This window comes from Myotis lucifugus, unplaced genomic scaffold, assembly GCF_000147115.1.
Source record: "Myotis lucifugus unplaced genomic scaffold, Myoluc2.0 scaffold_169, whole genome shotgun sequence".
Classification (NCBI taxonomy): domain Eukaryota; kingdom Metazoa; phylum Chordata; class Mammalia; order Chiroptera; family Vespertilionidae; genus Myotis; species Myotis lucifugus.
Genome location: NW_005871217.1, coordinates 2,561,499 through 2,578,578, shown reverse-complemented (window position 1 = coordinate 2,578,578; position 17,080 = coordinate 2,561,499). Strand labels below are relative to the sequence as shown.

Genomic DNA, 17,080 nt, shown 5'->3' with positions numbered 1-17,080 from the left:
AGGTTTTTTAAGATATATAATTACATGTGGAGTGGGTGTTGTTTCTGATGTCTTATTGACTCTCAAGGGCTTTTGAAAAGCAGGAGATATGCCTGGCCGGTGTGGTTCAGTGGCTGAGCATCGGCCTATGAATCAGGAGGTCAAAGTTCAATTCCCGGTCAGGGCACATGCCTGGGTTGTGGGCTCGATCCCCAGTGTGAGGACAACACACTGCAGGAAGCAGCTGATCAATGATTCTCTCTTATCATTGATGTTTCTATCCTTCTCTCCCTCTCCTTTCGTCCCTGAAATCCATTATATATATATATATATATATATATATATGTAAGAAAAGTGGGAGATGTATGTGTGTAAGAAAAGTGGGAGATGTGATGGAAGGAGGACAATACAAATAAATGGAGAAAGAACCCCAAACATTAGCTACCACTGAAGAAAGAACCCCAAACATTAGCTACAAATGACAACAATAAAGATAAGGTGGTGGTAAGGAGAGGCAGCTTCTGACTGTGGATATTAGTATGCTTGGAGCAAAAGCCACACCATACCTAGGATTACCAGGATGTGAAATCAATAACAAGGTACCTGACATTTATTGCTTATTTCCTTCTCAATCTTTTGCTGAAATAACAAAAATATCAATGTTTATTTCAGGAGCAGCCACACCAGAGAATCATTTATTTCTGTAAGAATTTTTTTTTCCTTTTTCTTATAAAGGCTTTAGTAGGAATGCTGAGGTAGAGAAGGAAAATGCAATATAAAATTGTGAAAGTTGCTAAACTGAAAAATCAGTGATGTACAAGGAATGAATCAAAAGATACCTTGAAGGAGATGAAAATGAAAACACAACAACAACACCAAATCTATGGAACAAGGCAAAGGCAGTCCTAAGAGAGAATTTCATAGTATTACAGGCCTATCTCAAGAAACAAACAAAAAATCTCAAACAAACAATCTAACTTTACACTAAAAGGAACTTGAAAATAAAAAGCTCAAAGTGAGTAGGAATAATAAAGACTAGAACAGAAATAAATGAAATAGATTAAAAAACAAACAATACAAAAAAAATCAATGAAACCAAGAGCTGGTTCTTTGAAAAGATAAAGTTTGATGAACCTTTAGCCAGACTCATAAAAAAAAAAAAGACGGAGCCCTAGCTGGTTTGGCTCAGTGGATAGAGCATTGGCCTGTGGACTGAAGGGTCCCGGGTTCAATTCCAGTCAAGAGCACATGTTTGGGTTGCAGGCTCGATCCCCAGCAGGGGACGTGCAGGAGGCAGCCAACCAATGATTCTCATTATTGATGTTTCTATCTCTCTCTCCCTCTCCCTTCCTCTCTGAAATAAATAAAAATATATTTTAAAAAATACAGGAGTCAAACAAATAAAATCAGAAATGAAAGAGGAGAGGTAACAACTGACACCAAATAAACACAAGGGACTGTAAGAAAATATTATGAACAACTATATGCCAACATATTGGACTATCTCGATCAAATGGATAAATTCCTAGAAACATACGATCTTCCAAAACTGAATCAGGAAAAAATCAGATAATCTGAATAGACAGATTACTACTAGTAAAATCAGAGGAGTAATAAAAAACTCCCAACAAACAAAAGTCCTAGACCAGATGGCTTCACAGGTTTTTTGTGGTTTTTTTTTTTTCAAACATTCAAAGAAGAACTAACATCTATTTCTTGTCAATCTATTCCAAAAAAATCAAGAAGAGGGAAGACTCCCAAGCTTATTTTATGAGGCCAGCATTATCCTAATTCCAAAACCAGACAAAGACACTACAAAGAAAGAAAATTATAGGCCAAAGTCCCTGATGAACATAGATGCTAATATCCTCAACAAAATATTAGCAAACCAAATCCAGCAATACATTAAAAAGATCACACACCATGATCCAGTGGGATTTATTCTGGGGATGCAAGGTTGATACAATATCCGCAAATCAATAAACATGCTACACCACATAAACAAAATGAAGGACAAAAAACAACAACACATGATCATATCAATAGATGAAGAAAAAGCATTTGATAAAATCCAGCATTAATTTATGATAAAAAGTCTCAGCAAAATGGGAATAGAGGGAACATCCCTCAACATAATAGAGGCCATATACAACAAAACCACAGCCACCATCATACTCCATGGGCAAAAATGGGAGCAAGGCATGGATGTGTGCATTCTCTACTCTTAGCTGACATCGTAGTGGAAGTACTAGCCACAGCAATCAGACACGAAGAAGAAATAAAAGGCATCCAAATTAGAAAAGAAGTAAAACCGTCATCATTTGCAGATGACATGATATTATATATAAACAACCCTAAAGATTCTACCAAAAACTACTAGAACTGAGAAATGAATTCAGTGAAGAAGCAAGATACAAAATAAATATCTAGAAATCAGTTGCATTTTTATATACCTACTAAAGGCCCAGTGCACAAAATTTGTGCACTCAGCGGGGGGTGGGGTGGGGGGGGTATGTGTGTTCCTCAGCCCGGCCTGTGCCCTCTCGCAGTCCGGGAGCCCTTGTGGGATGTCTGACTGATGACTTAGGCCCGCTCCCCATGGGAAGCAGGCCTAAGCCGGCAGTCAGACATCCTTAGTGCTGCTGCAGAGACGGGAGAGGCTCCCGCCACTGCCATAGCGCTCGCCAGCCGTGATCCCAGTTTCTGGCTGAGTGGAGCTCCCCCTGTGGGAGTGCACTGACCACCAGGGGGTAGCTCCTGCATTGAACATCTGCCCCCTGGTGGTCAGTGCACATCATTGCGGCTGTTTGGTCAATCTGCATGTTAGCCTTTTATTACATAGGATAATGAACTGTCAAAAAGGGTAGAGGTAAGGCCATAAGACCTTTTTTGTGAGGCACACAGTTATCCTCCACCCACCCAAATCAGGAAACACTGGTGAAGGTGGGAAAATGCATCCAGGTTCCCATCAGGGTGAAACCCGAGTAGGTCCCCGAGTTTGTGCTCCTGGAGTTTTGATGAGGGATGTGGCCCAGAAACGCATGTTTGAACTATTCTAGTGAACAATAAAAATCCATCAAATTGCAGACACAGTAGACCCTGCAATGTGAGTTTCCAGGAGTCACACCCAACTTGAACTGCACAGAATGTTCGAAAAGAGAGGGATGGACGGACAGCTGCTCACAGAAGGAGGCTCTGTGAGCCCCAGACATGTCGATGTGGAAACCAAGGCAGAAAGAATTAGCTGAGGAAACCAGGGAGACTGCCTCTTAAGAAAACAGAAGGGGTTGGGTGAGCCTTTGAATGGTGAGCCTATGCCTAACAGTGAGCACTCACTCACATTAAGTCAAGACTGTTGGGAGCATGAGGAGAAATTGACCAGCGTACAGTCACAGAGGAAGACCTTCACACCCTTGGAGGGACCTAGCAGCAGATTGGCTGAAAAGGCTTCTTGAACCTGTGCATTGGTTTTTTAAAAAAAATATATTTTTGTTAATTTCAGAGAGGAAGGGAGAAGGAGAGATAGAAACATCAGTGATGAGAGTGAATCATTATTGGCTGCCTCCTGCATTCCTCCCCACAACCCCGCCACTGGAGATGGAGCTGTGACCTCCTGGTTCATGGGTAGGTTCAGCCACTGAGCCACACCAGCTGGGCCTGCGTATTGTTTTGAGTTGACCTCTCTCAAAGAGACCAAATAAATGGGGCAAAGGTGAGGCTGAGTTCATTCTCACCTCTCTAGGCACCCTCCTCTCCCACAAAGCCCTGCATTTCACTCCATTCCAGGGTTTTCTGGGCACCACCCGAGAAAGCACGTAGCAGGAGCAGCTCTGCCAACCCGAGTCCATGACAAATGACTTTCTGTACTGGCTGAGGGCCAGAGGCCAGAATACTGATAAGAAAGCTCTTCCAGTAAAAGGAGTTGATTTACCGAGGAAGGAATGAGGGCCTGCATTTTTAGAGAGCCACCAGCATGCTGCAGGAGCAGGTTATCAGAGGCACATCTTGTCCACTTGTGGACACTGCCACCTTACTTTCAATCACACCCATGGCTATATGGGGGATCCCTGCTGACCAGTTACTAGTGGAGGAAAAAGCCTGGGACATCTTGATATGCAGATGCAAGCCAAAAACTGATTGCTGTAAATCCCCCAAGGGGCCCAACTTTGGCCCTTGTTGTTGATTGTCCTTTTGGGTAGAAAGAGAAATGGCCCGCCCTAGCCAGTCTGACTCAGTGGATAGAGCATCAGTCTGTGGACTGAAGGGTTCCGGGTTCGATTCTGGTCAAGGGCACATGCCTGGGTTGCGGGCTCGATCCCCAGGAGGGGGCATGCAGGAGGCAGCTGATTAATGATTCTCTCTCATCATTGATGTTTCTATCTCTCTCTCCCTCTCCCTTCCTCTCTGAAATCAATAAAAAATATATTATAAAAAAAAGAAGAAAAGAGAACTGGCCCAAGGTTCAAATATATACAGACTAATGGACAACAGCAAATGGCCAGGTTGTCTGGTCAGGGGCCTTGAAAGAAAAGACTAAAATATCAGGGACAAAAGTGTCTCTGAGAAAGGCTTATTTAGTGAGTAGACACTAAATAGAAAGATCATTTCATATGTTAATGCCATCAGAGAGCATCTACCATGGAAGAAGCACAAAACAATAATGTGGACAAAATTGCTAGCAATGAACATCAGCCATCCCAGTGCTAAGTGCTTCTGGTGGCAGGGAGAGAATTTATGCATGGACACAAATGCATGGATTCCTTCTGACTAAGGCAGATCGGGCTAGTGTAGCCCCCCAAAGTCCAACCTGTCAGCAACAGAAACCAATGCTGAGTTCCCAATATGGTACTGCCTATCATGGAGACCAGCCAGCCAGTTGACTGCATTGGACTTCCTCTGTCCTAGAAGGGATAGCACTTCATTCTGATTGAAAGAGACATGCATTCCAGGTACACGTTTAGCCTTTCCTGCCAGTACCACTCACTGAGGGCTTACAGAGGGTTTGAGTCCCTGATGTGGGATCTGATATAACATCATGTCAGACCAGGGGATCCACTGTACAGCAAAGGATGTGCTGGAGTGGACCCACGACCATGGTCTCCATTGGCTTTATCACATGCTCCCCCATCCAGAAGCTTCTTAAAGCACAGCAAAAGATGCAGCTTGCACAAGGCCCTGTGAGGATGGAGGGCCAATCTCCAAGATGCTGTATATGCATTCATTCAAAGATGCTTGTGTCCCCAATAAAAGGGCACATGGCTTTAGGAACCACAGAGTGGCAACAACAAAAGCTCTACTTACCATCACTCCCCATGACCCACCTAGCTACTCTGTGTTGTCCCTCCCTGCAGCTCTGGGCTTGGCAGTCTAGAAGGCTCCCTCAGCAGAAACACAAGAACCTCATTAATGAGAAGCTAAAGGTGACGCCTGGGCACCTGGGGCTACCAAAGGAGCAGCAGGCCACACTTGGAGCTCCAAGGTTGTGATCATGAGTAGGGGAGGTGTTGTCACACCGGGGTAGGCAAGAATGAGCTACACCAAAGGGCAACCATACCACCTTAAGGGCACGGTGCATTGGAAGGGGTGGCCAGGAAAAAACTCAACCCCCATCCACATGTGGGGAGGGGGAAGCTGGAGGATGGCCCTGGGTCAGGAGCCCAAGACTCCTCCCTTTCTTTCCCAAAGCATCCCACAGGCCCTTCCCAGGGCATGCCACGCCCCTTCCCACAGAAGGTCACTCCCCTTCCCAGGATAGCCAGCGCTTAATGACTAATCAGTATCTATAATAATAAAAGTGTAATATGCTAATTAGACCAGAGGTCCTTCCGGACAACCTTCCGGATGAAGCCGGGGCTACAAGAAAGCCTGGGTCCCGGGTGCCAAAGGGAAGCCGGTACCGGCAGCTGGGGGAAGGAAGGCCTACTCTTGCACTTTCGTGCATCGGGCCTCTAGTGGAAATATAAAGGCCTGGCTACGTTGGCCCTACTTGGGACAACTCAGAAGGGTCATTCCAGCTCCAGAGCTCCCTGTACGGTCGGCCTGCACTGCAGCCCAGCTTCTTCCTCAGCCCACCCCTGCCTCTGCCCTGTCCTTCCCTTCCCTTCCCTTCCCGTTCTGGTCCTCAGAGCACTCTAAAGCAACTTCCTGCACATTCATCTCTGTTTCACAATATGCTTCCAGGGAACACAACCAGTGACATGAATTCATATTTAAATGTGCTCCCATTTCATCCACCTCTAAAAATTCCCATGGCACTAGGCTTCGCCTAGACCTGCGTGGTTTTTAGTTATTTAAACATTATTTGATGCCGATATCGTTGTGTGCACTCTTCCCTTCAGTCCATTTGTCCCATCTCCTGGCCACTTTGAGGCTTAAGCCCTTCCAAACTTTTCAACTCATCCCAGTTTGTTCCTTTTCCTCTTTCCCCATTTTGTCTCCTAGGTTCTGCTGAGTCTATCCTACCCAGTTTCTCCAAAGTTTCCATTGGTTTCTAACAAGACTCAGATCCATGTCCAAAGATAGGTATTTGACATGCACTAGCATAGTTTAATATTCCTGACCAACATGAACATATAAGACACACAGAAAGTGTTTAACTAGAGCAAGAGCTTGGAAAAGCAGAGAGGGAAAAGGACCAACAGTAGACAAAAATTGCCCGGCCGGCATGGCTCAGCGGTTGAGCGTTAACCTATGAACCAGGATGTCGTGGTTCAATTCCTGGTCAGGGCACATGCCAGGGTTGTGGGTTCGATCCCCAGTGTGGGATGTGCAATCAATGACTCTCTCTCATCATTGATGTTTCTATCTCTCTCTTTCCTTCTCCCTTCCTCTCTGAAATCAATAAAAAAAATTAAAAAAAAAAGAGTAGACAGAAACACGTTTCTCCCTCTGAGGGAAGAGTGAAAAAAACAAGAAGCCAGATGAAGAAACAAGGTTGTGAGACAGAGAAACAGGAGGCCTAGGCCTAGGTTAGAGTAGGTCTCTCCATTCAAAGGGACATACTATACATTCCTAAGAGCATTAGCAGCAGCCAGGTGTGGGGTTCAGTTTAGAGATGAGCCTAACCAGGACCATATAGCTCCCCAGCCTGAGACCTTTTCCATTAGAGTGAATTATTTTTCACTGGAACAAAAATACGTGCCTGTCTCAGTTTCAGGGTAATCTGCACAGTAAGTGACAAAATGTTCCAGGATTCATAGGTTTTACTCCTTCCTAACTTTTGTGGGGTTTTTGTTTGTGTATTTCCCTGGAGACTGGATATATAAGTCTTGCCAAATATATTTGGCAACTATGTCCTTGACATGAAATGTTCTTTCACATTTTATCTAAAACCAATCAGAAAACCTGTTCTATTTCCTGACCCTTGCTTAGAAGAAGCTGAGCAGCTGCAGGAACAGATAATATAAAACTGAATTTCCCCAGATGTTTATTTCAAAGCTTGGCAGAGCTTGTCAGGATGTGTCCAGAGTCAGCTGATCCTGTGAGTATCAAAATAATCTAGACTATAAAATGGTATCATAAAAATAAAAATTCTAACCCTAGCTGGTTTGGCTCAGTGGATAGAGCGTCAGCCTGTAGACTGAAGGGTCCCGGGTTCGATTCTGGTCAAGGACACATGCCTGGGTTGCGGGCTTGATCCCCAGGAGGGGGCATGCAGGAGGCAGCTGATCAATGATTCTCTCATCATTGATGTTTCTATCTCTCTGTCCCTCTCCTTTCCTCTCCAAAATCAATAAAAATACATTACAAAAAAATAAAAAAACAAAAACAAAACATAACTACTATTCTAACTTAAAAAAAAAATTCTACCAATTTTTTCTTGGTAAGTACATGTGACTGCCTACACAACAACACAAAGCTAGATAACAAATCCTTTTCTCCATTCAATTCAATTTTTCACTCAGACTATTATTCACTATGCCACAGGATGCATGTTAGAGGGGAGCTACAAAACAAAGCACAATGAATAAAGTACAATTATCTCAATATTAATTTTTAACAATATCAACATTAATGGATACGTGGCTAAATGGTCAGTTAGATACCACTCTATTGACTATCTGGACCTCTACTTCTGGGTCATTAACACTGCACAACTTCCCCTATATAAACTATACAAAGAACTTATATCCCTTCCTCATACTATATGTACACAGTGATATACTACTACACAGTGATTAAAATGATGAGAAATACTGGCAACATCTAATGTTGTCCAGGATGTGTCGAAATTGGCACTTTCACGCATTGTTGGTGGGACTATAAAACGGTACAGCCACTCAGGAAATCTGTTGGCAGTCTCTTATAAAGTTAAACATGCAGTTACAATATGATCCAGCAATTTCACTCCTAGATATTTAGCTAAAATAAATTAAAACAGATGTCCACACAAAAAACTTGTACAGGAATGTTCATAGTAGGTTTATTTACATTAGTCCCCAAACAGAAAACACTCCAAAGGTCCAGGTGACAGTGAATGGATATGCAAGTTATGATATGTCCCCATAATGGAGCAGTAATTAGCAATAAAAAGGCTAGAACAGTGGTCGGCAAACTGCAGCCCCTGGAGTGTGGCTCTTCCACAAAATACCACGTGCGGGAGCGCACGTACAGTGCGATTGAAACTTCGTGGCCACACTCAAGGGGCTAAAGAGCCGCATGTGGCTCGCGAGCCACAGTTTGCCGACCACTGGGCTAGAACTATTGCATGCAACAACCTGGATGAATTTCCAAATCATGATGCTGAAGCTAAAAAGCCAGACATTGAAGAGTGCAAATTATATGATTCTACTGATATAAAACTCTTAAAAAGTAAAAAATGAGTCATGATTCCAGGAAGCAGCTTATTGCTAGAGGCCTGGTCAGGGAGGGAAACACAATGAAAAGTTGCAGAATGGTTGATGGAAATGTTCTATATGTTGATTAGGGTGGTGCTTATGTAACTTCTATGCCTTTGTGAAAACTTACCAAAGTGCACATTTAAAATCTGTGCATTTGCCCTAGCCCGTTTGGCTCAGTGGATGGAGCGTCAGCCTGTGACTGAAGGGTCCCAGGTTCAGTTCTGATCGAGGGCACATGCCCAGGTTTTAGGCTTGATCCCCAGTACCTTAATGATTCTCCCTTATGATTGATGTTTCCATCTCTCTCCCCGTCTCCCTTCCTCTCTGAAATCTATAAAAAATATTTTAAAAAATTTTTGAAAAAAGAAAATAAGCCTTATTTTAAAAAATAAAATAAAATCTGTGCATTTGCCCTAGCCAGTTTTGTTCAGTTGAAAGAGCCTCGGCCCACAGACTGAAGAGTCCTGGGTTTGATTCCAGCCAAGGGCATGTACGCTGATCCCCGCCCCAGTCAGGGCAAGTGTGGGAGGCAACCAATCAATGTGTCTCTCTCACATTTATGTTTGGCTTTCTCTGTCTCTCCCCATCCCTCCCACTTTCTCTAAAAATCAATGGAAAAATGTCCTTGGGTGAGGATAGACAACAACAAAATAATAATAAAATAAAATGTGTACACTTCATTGTATGTAAGTTATACCCATGGTAGGCAAAATTTTGTCCCTCATGACCTTTGCTTATGCCCATGAATATGTTACCTGGCCAACAACATATGGAGTTATGGTTGCTAATTAGCTGACCTTAAGAGGGGAGAGTTATCTGGGTGGGCCCAATGTAATCACAAAGGTTCTTTTTTGTTTGTTTGTATGTAAATCCTCACCTGAGGATGTTTCCATCAATTTTTAGAGAGAGTGAAAGGGAGAGGAGAGACAGAGAGAAAGAAACATCAATGATGAGAGAGAATCATGTACCTCAGTGACAAGCTCTGGGGATCAAGCTTGTCACTGAGGTACATGCCCTTTGACCAGAATCGAACCCGGAACCCTTCAGTCCTTGGCCCAACGCTCTATCCAAGCGGTTCTCAACCTGTGGGTCGCGACCCCTTTGGGGGTCGAACTACCCTTTCACAGGGGTTGCCTAAGACCATCGGAAAACACAAATATAATTACATATTGTTTTTGTGATTAATCACTATGCTTTAATTATGTTCAATTTGTAACATCCTGCATATCAGATATTTACATGACGATTCATAACAGTAGCAAAATTACAGTTATGAAGTAGCAACGAAAATAATTTTATGGTTGGGGGTCACCACAACATGAGGAACTGTATTAAAGGGTTGCGGCATTAGGAAGGTTGAGAACCACTGGTCTATCCACTGAGCCAAACTGGCTAGGGCCACAAAGTGGAAGAGGGAGGCAGAAAAGAAGGTTTGAGAGATGTAGTGGAAATTTAACTCAGACAGATTCAAAGCATGAGAAAGACTTAATGCACTCTTGTTAGTTTGAAGATGGGGGGCACTACATGGAAATTGAGAGGAGGAATTGAATTCTAAATAAGCCTGGAAGTGAACTCTCCCCAGAGCCTCCAGTAAGAAACACAGCCCTGTCCACACCTTGATTTTGGCCTTGTGTGACCCTGAGCAAAGTACCCAGTCATGCCCACTGAAACTGTGAAATAAATGGATTTTCTCGCATGTTTCTAAGTTTGAGGTAACTTGTTAGACAGCAGTAGGAAACTAAAAGAATACTCAAAATAGAGGTAAATATTAAAAACAAGAAGCAAATAAAAATTCAATTAAAATCATGTTTCTAAATGAAATCAAAGAAGATATTATAAACTATATTGTAAACAATGAAAAGTAAACTCTTCATACCACAATCTATGGGATATGGAAAAGATGTTCTCAGAGAAAAATATATACCATTAAGAGCCTTCACTATTTCAAAGAAGGACAAAAAAGAGAAAAGTACATATAACTTTTCCTAAGGTATTAGAAAAATATAGCACAATAAACTCAAAGACACTAAGAAGAGATCATTGATGAGGGCAAAATCTAAAAAATGAATTAAATTCAAAAATAACTACAAAGCCCTGGCCACGTGGCTCTGGTGGTTGGAGCATCGTCCTGTACACCAAAAGGTTGATGGTTCTAAAAAAAAAAAAAGTTGAGGGTTCAATCCCTGGTCAGAGCATGTGCAGGAGGCAGCTGATCAATGATTCCCTCTCATCATTGATGTTTCTCTCTCTCTCTCCTTCTCCCTTCCTCTCTGAAATCAATGAAAAATATATTTAAAAAATGAAAAAGAGATATAACTACAGACACAGAATAGTTTAACAATATTACAAGACTGTTATGTAACTTGATATCAGTACATTATCAAATACATGGATAATTGCTTTCCAGGAAAATATATATAACCAAATTTGCCTGAAGAAGAGGTAGAAAAATCTGAATAAATTGATGACCATAGACAATATTGAAAAGGTTATTTAGTACTACTTTCCCAAAATACATCAGAACCCCCCAAAGATGAAAAGCTTCTGAACTCATGGCTAATACTATCCTTACGCCAAAATTGGGCAAAGAAGTCAAAACCACATCACACACACACACACATTACAACAAGAGACTAAACTTGTGTGTAATGTTGATGGGATCTCATTGCTCTCCTTCTCTCTCTGGAAGCTATGTTCTCTCTCTTATGCTCCTTGCCTCTTTGCCCTTTCTCCATCCTGTAGCTTCCAGAGTGGCAGCATCATAATAATAAAAGGCCAAAAGGCATCACGATCAAAACGACCAAACGACTGGTCACCAGGAGGTGCATGGAGCACCTCTCGGCTATAACGACCTAACAACCAGTCTCTATGACGCCAACTGGGTCCCGCCTCCCACCCAGTGTGGCCAGCGTGGCTGGCAACAGTCAGTCTGGGACCCAGGCGGTATCACGCACTGGACTTCTCGTCTATCTATATATATAAAAGCCTAAGTGACCAGCCGATGGGCCGATAGCTATGATGCACACTGACCACCAGGGAGAAGATGCTCAACGCAAGAGCGGAAACCACAGGCATGGAAACATGGAACAGACTGATGAATTTCAGAGGGAAGGGGGGAGTGGGGAGGGCGGGAAGAGATTAACCAAAGATGTTATAGGCATACTAGAGGCCCGGTGCATGGATTTGTGCACAAGTGGGGTCCCTTGGCCTGGCCTGTGCCCTCTCGCAATCCGGGACCCCTCGGGGGATGTCGCACTGATGTTTTCGGCCCCATCCCCGCAGGCCAGGCTGAGGGACCCCACCGGTGAACGAATCCGTGCACCGGACCTCTAGTGTGACAGTAAGAGTCAATGGACAGGCGGCTATTGTAGAAGTGCCAATGGTTAAAATGAAGTTCAATCCCTTTATGACTTCTGACCCGAGCAAGAACTGTAAAAGGCATTTCAACACACTTTCCCACATTCAAAGGAAGATTATGTCTTCTCCTCTTTCCAAAGAGCTGAGACAGAAGTACAATGTTCAATCCATGCCCATCCGAAAGGATGATGAAGTTCAGGTTGTTCAAGGACATTATAAAAGCAGCAAATTGGTAAAGTAGCCTCAGTTTACAGGAAGACACATGCCATCTACACTGAACGAGTGCAACGGGAGAAAGCTAATGGTACAACTGTTCATGGGGACATTCACGCCAGCAAGGTGGTGATCACTAGACTAAAGCTGGACAAAGACCGCAAAAAGATCCTTGAACGTAAAGCCAAATCTCGCCAAGTAGGAAAGGAAAAGGGCAAATACAAGGAAGAAACAATTGAGAAGATGCAGGAATAAAGCAATATTATATACAACTTTCATTACAAACTTAAAATGAAAAAAAAGATTCAACGGACAAAACAGAACAAAATATCAATGAATAGGTCAGTTCTATGAAAGGGACAGGCAGTTAGCATTTACGCTAATAGCACAGATGCGCACATGCCTTGCCTGGAAATGCTTTTTCGGCGCTTAACTGGCATCACAGCCATTCTAACCTGTTGTCTGCACCTTCCTCCAACCAGTCATATCCCCACAACCCTGGTCAAACTCTACGGAATGCGGCTTTACCTTGTATCCATGTGGAGCTCACTGAGTAGTTCACTTTGCATGTAGTCCCAGGACAGTTCAACTGCGCCCAGGTAGTATCTTCTGGTGGCACTAAAGCTGACAGGCAAAAGGCACAGAAAGAAGCAAGTGGCCAGCTCTATTTGCATGGCTCTTACGGCTAAGAAATGTTCAACTGGAGAAACGAAAGATTAATTCTTCTCTAAAACATCCTTGGCTCCCAAGAGAGAAAAAGGTAAATCTTCTATGATTTAGTGAAAAGTCCCAAAATTTCTGCAGAGGATTTTAGGGAGCGTTACCTGCTGGGTGTGACAGCAGCAGCACTGAGCAGTAAGGGATAGGATTGCTTCCTTTTTGGCTGTGGGAAGCAACCACAGGAAGAACTGACTAGGAAAAGGGCGGCTGAGCTAAAGCTTAACCCATTCACCTCTGAGAACAGTAAGAGCTCGAGAATACTGCTTTAATCAGAACCTTTAAGGAAAGGAAGAGAGGGAGGGGGAGGTCAAGGTACTCATATTCCCAGCCTACTCCGACCCTCTTCCTTAGTAGCAGCAACAGATTCTGGAATCCACTTGCATAAGCAAGAGTAACCAGTATCCTAATAGCCTCCCTACTTCTCCCCTGGCCCCTCACACGCCACCACTGACTTTTTAAAGCTATGAAGCAGCCCAGCCTGTGTGGCTCAGTGGTTGAGTGCTGACCCATGAACCAAGAGGTCACCAGTTCGATTCTCGGTCAAGGCACATGCCCGGGTTGTGGGCTCGATCCCCAGTGTGGGGTGTGCAGGAGGCAGCCAATGAGTGACTCTCTTTCATCATTAATGTTTCTATCTCTCTCTCCCTCTCCTTTCCTCTCTTTCTAAAAATCAATAAAAATATATTTAAACACACACACACACACACACACACACACACACACACACACAAACTATAAATCAGATCCTGTCACTCCTTTGCAGAGCCCTCTACTGGCCTCTAATCTCACTCGGAGTAAGATCCTGGGTCTCTACCAGGGCCTAGTGCATCTACCATGATCTGCATGTCCCTTCCTCCGACCTCCGTTGTCTCATCTCACTCTGGCTACTGACCTCCTTGCTCTTCCTTAAAATACAAAGCAAACTCTTGTGCCTAAAACTTGCCACTGGCTATTTCCTCTTCTTGAAACACCTTTCCTCAAGATCCCCACACATTCCCACTCCCACATCTCCTTCAAGTCTTGGCTCAAATCTTGCCTTCCCAATGAGCTCCAACAAGGACCAACTTTACATGGTAAGCTCTGTACCCACACTGGCACTGTTGATATCCCTCCTGGCTTCGTTTTTATTTACTTTTCAAAAAATATTTAAAAAATCAAAATACTGATTTCGGAGAGGAAGGAAGAGGGAGAGATAGAAACATCAATGATAAGCCTCAGAGAGAGAATCATTGATCGGCTGCAGTCTTCATGCCCCACACTGGGGATCAAGCCCACAACTGGGGCATGTGCCCTGACTGGGAATGGAACCTTGACCTCCTGGTTCATAGGTCCACACTCAAGCACTGAGCCACACTGGCCGGGCCTGGCTTTGTTTTTATACATAGCCCTCATAACCACCAGAAATGTATGTGTCTATTTATCTTGCATCGTTGTTACTTGAGGCTTCTTACGTTTGCTTACATTTGGCCCAGGTATAGGATACTGTATCTCCTTACATCAGAAACCTGTCATGCTTACTTCAAGCAGAGAAACTATTGGGTTAATATACATTAGGGGGAGTGAGGGCCTCCCCAAGGCCCTCAAAGTATAGGAGATAATAAGAAGAAACTTGACCAGGGTTGCAATAAGAAATGTTATCACTGAGAGTTCAGTTCTGCCCGGGTAAGAATGTGTTTGGCAGCAATTGGCGAGATGTTGTCCAGCTTGGAAACAAGCCAGAGGAATGCCCTTTGATAAAAAATGTGCTGTACCTCTCTCTACCAGGCACCAGGACGCAGAGGTAATAACTGCATGTACTACATGGCAGGAACTGTTGTAAGTGCTTTCTAATGCAGCTGCTATTCTTTTTTTTTTTTATATTTTATTGATTTTTTACAGAGAGGAAGGGAGAGAGATAGAGAGTTAGAAACATCGATGAGAGAGAAACATCGATCAGCTGCCTCCTGCACATCTCCCACTGGGGATGTGCCTGCAACCCAAGTACATGCCCTTGACCGGAATCGAACCTGGGACCTTTCAGTCCGCAGGCCGACGCTCTATCCACTGAGCCAAACCGGTTTCGGCTATTCTTTTTAAAAATATTTTTTATTGATTTCAGAGAGGAAGGGAGAGGGAGAGAGAGATAGAAACATAGATGAGAGAGAAACATTGATTGGCTGCCTCCTGCACACCCCACAATGGGGATCAAGCCCACAACCTGGGCATGTGCTCTGACCAGAAATCAAACAGGTGACCTCTCAGTGCATAGGATGATGCTCAATCGCTAAGCCATACCAGCTACAACTGTAATTCTTGTCTTCATTTTACAGGTGATGAAACTGAAGCATAGAGAGGTTAGGCAACTTGGCCATGGTCACCCAGTTTGTAAGTGGTAGCATTCAAACCCAGGTAATCTGGTTCCAGAAGTCATGCTCCTAACCCCTAAGCCTCAGAGATGAATAAAATCCAGGTCCCGCCTTCTTGGAGACATAGTCCAATGGGGGAGACAGAAAAGTATCCCCATAGTTACAATACAGGGTGATAAATTCTCTGCCAGATGCTTTACACATTATCTGATTTAATCCTCACAATGCGACCGCAAAGAAAGGTGTTTCAGGAAAAGGAAATAGCGAGTGCTAAGTTCTAGGCACAAGAGTTTGCTTTGTATTTTAAGGAAGAGCAAGGAGGTCAGTAGCCAGAGTGAGATGAGACCACGGAGGTCGGAGGAAGGGACATGCAGATCATGGTAGATGCAGTATACCCTGGTAGAGACCCAGGATCTTACTCTGAGTGAGGTCAGAGGCCAGCAGAGGGCTCTGCAAAGGAGTGACAGGATCTGCTTTATAGTTTTTTGGGTTTTTAAAAAAATATTTTTTTATTGATTTTTAGAAAGAGAGGAAAGGAGAGGGAGAGAGAGATGAACCATCGAGGTGCACAGAGATTAAATGGTTTGCCTAAGGCTGTGTAACTACCCATCTGTCCTAGCCAGACACTGTCCTAGGCACTGGGTGCACAGTTGTGAAAAATAAAAACAGCTGAGAGACAATAAGCAATACTTCTAATACATTAGTATCTTATTCACTGTGTTAGAAGGTAAAATAAATGTGCACAAAAGAAAGTACAGTCAGCCCTTCATACCTGTGGGTTCTGCCTCCTGGGGTTGGGGATCCTCAGATGTGGACAGCCAATGGTAATCATTGTTCTACAACATCCTATCCTATATAATAAAGAGATAATATGCAAATGGTTGTCATGCCATCATGCCGTATAGGCTCAGACACTCAACACTGGGGAGAGAGGAATGGGGACCAGCCAGGCACAAATGAGCTCGTGAGAGGGGGATGGGGACCAGCCAGGCTGCGGCCGGGGAGAGGGACAAGCCGCCCGCCCCTCGGTCCTGGGTGCCAGCAGCTGCGCCTGTGCCTGCAGCCCAGGAGAGGGACAAGCTGCCTGCCCTGCAGTCCCAGGCGCCAGCGCCTGCGCGTTGGGAGAGGGACAAGTCACCCACCCCACGGTCCCAGGCAACTGCAGCTGCAGCCTGGGCGAAGCCACATGCCCATGGTCCCCTGTAGCTGAGGCCGGCCTAGGTGAAGCTGGCCCAGGTCCTGGGTGCCTGTGGCCGGCCCGAGGTAGGGAAGCCCGGGTCCTGGGTGCCTGCGACCGGCCAGTGGAGGGAATCCTGGGCCCCAGGTGTGGGGCGAGGCAGAGGTGGTTAGGGGCGATCAGGCCAGCATGGGAGCAGTTAGGGGCAATCAGGCCAGTAGGGGAGCAGTTAGGAGCGATCAGGCAGGCAGGCAGATGAGCGGTTAGGAGCCAGCAGTCCCAGATTGTAAGAGGCAGTCAGACATCCCCCAACGGGTCCTGGATTGGAGAGGGTGCAGGTTGGGCTGAGGGGACCCCCCCCCCCCCATGCAGGAATTTCATGCACTGGGCCTCTAGTCTACACTAATAAAAGAGAAACATGGTAATTAGCGTACGACCGCTACCCTTCC

The 17,080-nt window shown here is 44.4% G+C and overlaps 1 protein-coding gene and 1 pseudogene across 1 annotated transcript in view; one reads left to right on the top strand and one right to left on the bottom strand.

Moving 5' to 3' along the window:
• Window positions 1-13,232, bottom strand: part of F8 (coagulation factor VIII) — a 77,546-nt gene extending 64,314 nt beyond the window's left edge. The window contains exon 1 of the mRNA XM_023759987.1: window positions 12,918-13,232. Coding sequence (XP_023615755.1) covers window positions 12,918-13,063 — 146 coding nt within the window. The 5' untranslated portion in view covers window positions 13,064-13,232. The remainder of the gene's footprint in view (window positions 1-12,917) is intronic.
• Window positions 12,208-12,691, top strand: LOC106698379 (annotated as a pseudogene).
• Window positions 13,233-17,080: the final 3,848 nt, after the last annotated feature.